Here is a 2556-nt window from a genome sequence, read left to right on the forward strand (position 1 = left end):
CTATACCACAAATTAAATCACTACATACAAAAACTTCACCACGAAAATAAATAAATATGAAAGATATATTGGTAAATATGTATATATGAAATGATTTTCTACTTTTGTTTCTGCCTTCTTTTTTTTTTTCAAAAGCAGAAAATTTTAAATTCTTCTACTTTACTTTCATCTAAAAACAGTTTATTGATTAGCCAAACACCTTGATTTTTCAAAAAAAAAATATTTCTTTTCTCAAAATAAGTGTTTTTGGCCTCCCAAGAAAATATCAACTGCAAACACATGTGATAAGCAGCGATAATTAACATGAAACAGAATCAAAACTTTAAACAGAAACTTGGATTTCATAATCAGGATTTTCTAACACAAAATTGCACTTGGAGGGTTACATACCAAGGTTCCAGTTTCAAAAGAGGCAGTGTGGGGATGCTCATCTTGAATTTCAGATTAAGCATGCCATACTGGAAAAACTAGGCATTCTACATCGTGCCAAGTCGTAGGTGCCTGGTAGTAAGTTCTGTACAGAAACTGATGACTTAATGGAAATGAAATATACGAATTAGAACTTTTACAGTTCTGAATATGATTCAGATGGTGATTCGTCTTCAGGTGGCCACTGTTGATTATGAGCAAAAGGAGGTGGTGGAGAATCGACGGTCAGAGTTCCTTCCAGTACCTTGACTACCTCTCCCATTGATGGCCTCATACGTTCATCACCTTGTAAGCACCAAAATGCAATTCTTAATGCTCGTTCTAACTCTTCAGAATCGACACCACCCACAATTCGCTGATCCATGGCCATTTCCCTTTCAGCATTCACCCATTTTTCATATGACCAAAAACAAGCTTCATCCGCATTTTGGCATCCGGTGATTAATACCACCATCATCTTGCCAAAATCGCTTACATCTGTCTCTGCTAGCCCCCCGTTACTGGACGCCTCATCTTGAATAGTCCTCAGCCCAAATTCACTAATTTTGGCCTCTAATTCATCATCTAAGACCACATTTTCACATTTAAGATTTCCATGACTAACAAACTCCCTACATCCTGTATGCAAGTAAGATATGGCCCTTGCCACTGACAAACATATATCTATTCTCTTTCTCCACGTCAATCTCTTGCACATTCTAGGTTCTTCTAAACATTTGTCAACAGAACCATGTTTGGCAAGCTCATAAACCAATATCCTACGGCCAGACTCACAGCAATAACCGTCTAGCCTCAAAAGATTTTTGTGGTATATGCTTCCTATTTTTAGGACTGCAGTCCGGAACCTCCTTTCATCAATAGAGGCATTGAGATCTTTAACTGCAACAAGCCTATTGTCTGGAAGTACACCTTTGAACACATTCTGCCCAATTTGTTGCTTAAAATTGTCAGTCAGGTCTTTGATTTCAGAGTAAGAAAACATGATGCAGCCAGTAGCATTAGGCACTCTATGGGGTGAAGCAGATTTCTGCATCATATGTTTCCTTCTTCTGAAAAGGTAAACTCCAATCCCAAATTGAAGCATGACAAACACAACAATTGATGCAGCAGAAACTTCTAACAGACAAGAAACACAGATTTTCTGTGACACCTTTCTCAGAGCAGGTACAGGCGCAGGTAAAACAGCAATTGGGTCTGAACAAGCCTTGAAAAAAGTAACGGAACCCAAAGAAGGATCTGATTGACCACCAACATACTGGGAGTTCATCATGTAGCATTGTGCAGTGCCATTGTTGACAAAGGATGCGGCATGGCAGGATGGATCTTTCTGACACAGACTTTTGCACTGCTGAAAACTGGTTTGCACAACTGTTTTGTTCGGTGGGTATATCCCGTACAAGTACATATGATCATGTTGAAACAAGGATGAACCAGATTCACAACTTGGTTTGTATGGAATTAGACATTCAGAGTTTGAGTCTCTTGTAGATCCAAATGGACACCAACAAACATAAGAGTCAGATACATTCATGGTGCAAATACCATTGGTAGAACAGGTTGCAAAGACATCACACTGATTAATTATAGCTTGCCAAACTGTTCTCCATGACGTTGCATTATTTTCCCATGAGTATATCCGAAGATTACCATCAGAATCTAATCTCAGGAACCGAAACTTCACATCAGAATCATTATGGTCTTCACCATAGACAGACCAAACAGCTTGCGATCTCTGATCAAGTAGTTGGAGGATTCCGTCAGAGCCAAGAATGGCTCGGACAGCAGATTGAGAACCCCCAACAGTCCAGTAAATGATACTAGTCTCCCACCTAAGCTGCATCTCACCAGAAACATTCATATGAAGACTGTAATAACTTGTTAAAGAACCCCTGCTAGAAGCTCGAAGAGACTGGCCAACAGATAAACTCTGGCCAGACAGCATTGTGTCAGATGGACTTTCAAAACTCTGCCAAACAACACTCTTATTCCTATTTAACAGGGCAAAGTTGCCATCATCGAGAAGAACAGCTGATTCAACAGATGTGTTGCCAGTTTTGCTTTGCCAAACAGTTTTTCCCTTTGCTGGATCAAACAATATCATTTCCCCAGATAGGGAAAGCTCAAAAT

General features: G+C 39.4%; 1 protein-coding gene across 3 annotated transcripts in view; it reads right to left on the reverse strand.

The window, feature by feature from the left end:
- Nucleotides 1–314: 314 nt before the first annotated feature.
- The window catches only part of LOC129870866 (G-type lectin S-receptor-like serine/threonine-protein kinase SD3-1), a 3854-nt gene continuing 1612 nt past the window's right edge, over nt 315–2556 (reverse strand). For all 3 annotated transcript variants that reach the window (XM_055945740.1, XM_055945741.1, XM_055945739.1), the window contains one exon: nt 315–2556. This exon is cut by the window's right edge. In XM_055945740.1, the coding sequence (XP_055801715.1) occupies nt 566–2556 (1991 nt within the window). In that variant the 3' untranslated portion in view covers nt 315–565.

The sequence above is a fragment of the Solanum dulcamara genome, chromosome 10 (genome assembly GCF_947179165.1).
Source record: "Solanum dulcamara chromosome 10, daSolDulc1.2, whole genome shotgun sequence".
Taxonomy (NCBI): Eukaryota; Viridiplantae; Streptophyta; class Magnoliopsida; order Solanales; family Solanaceae; genus Solanum; species Solanum dulcamara.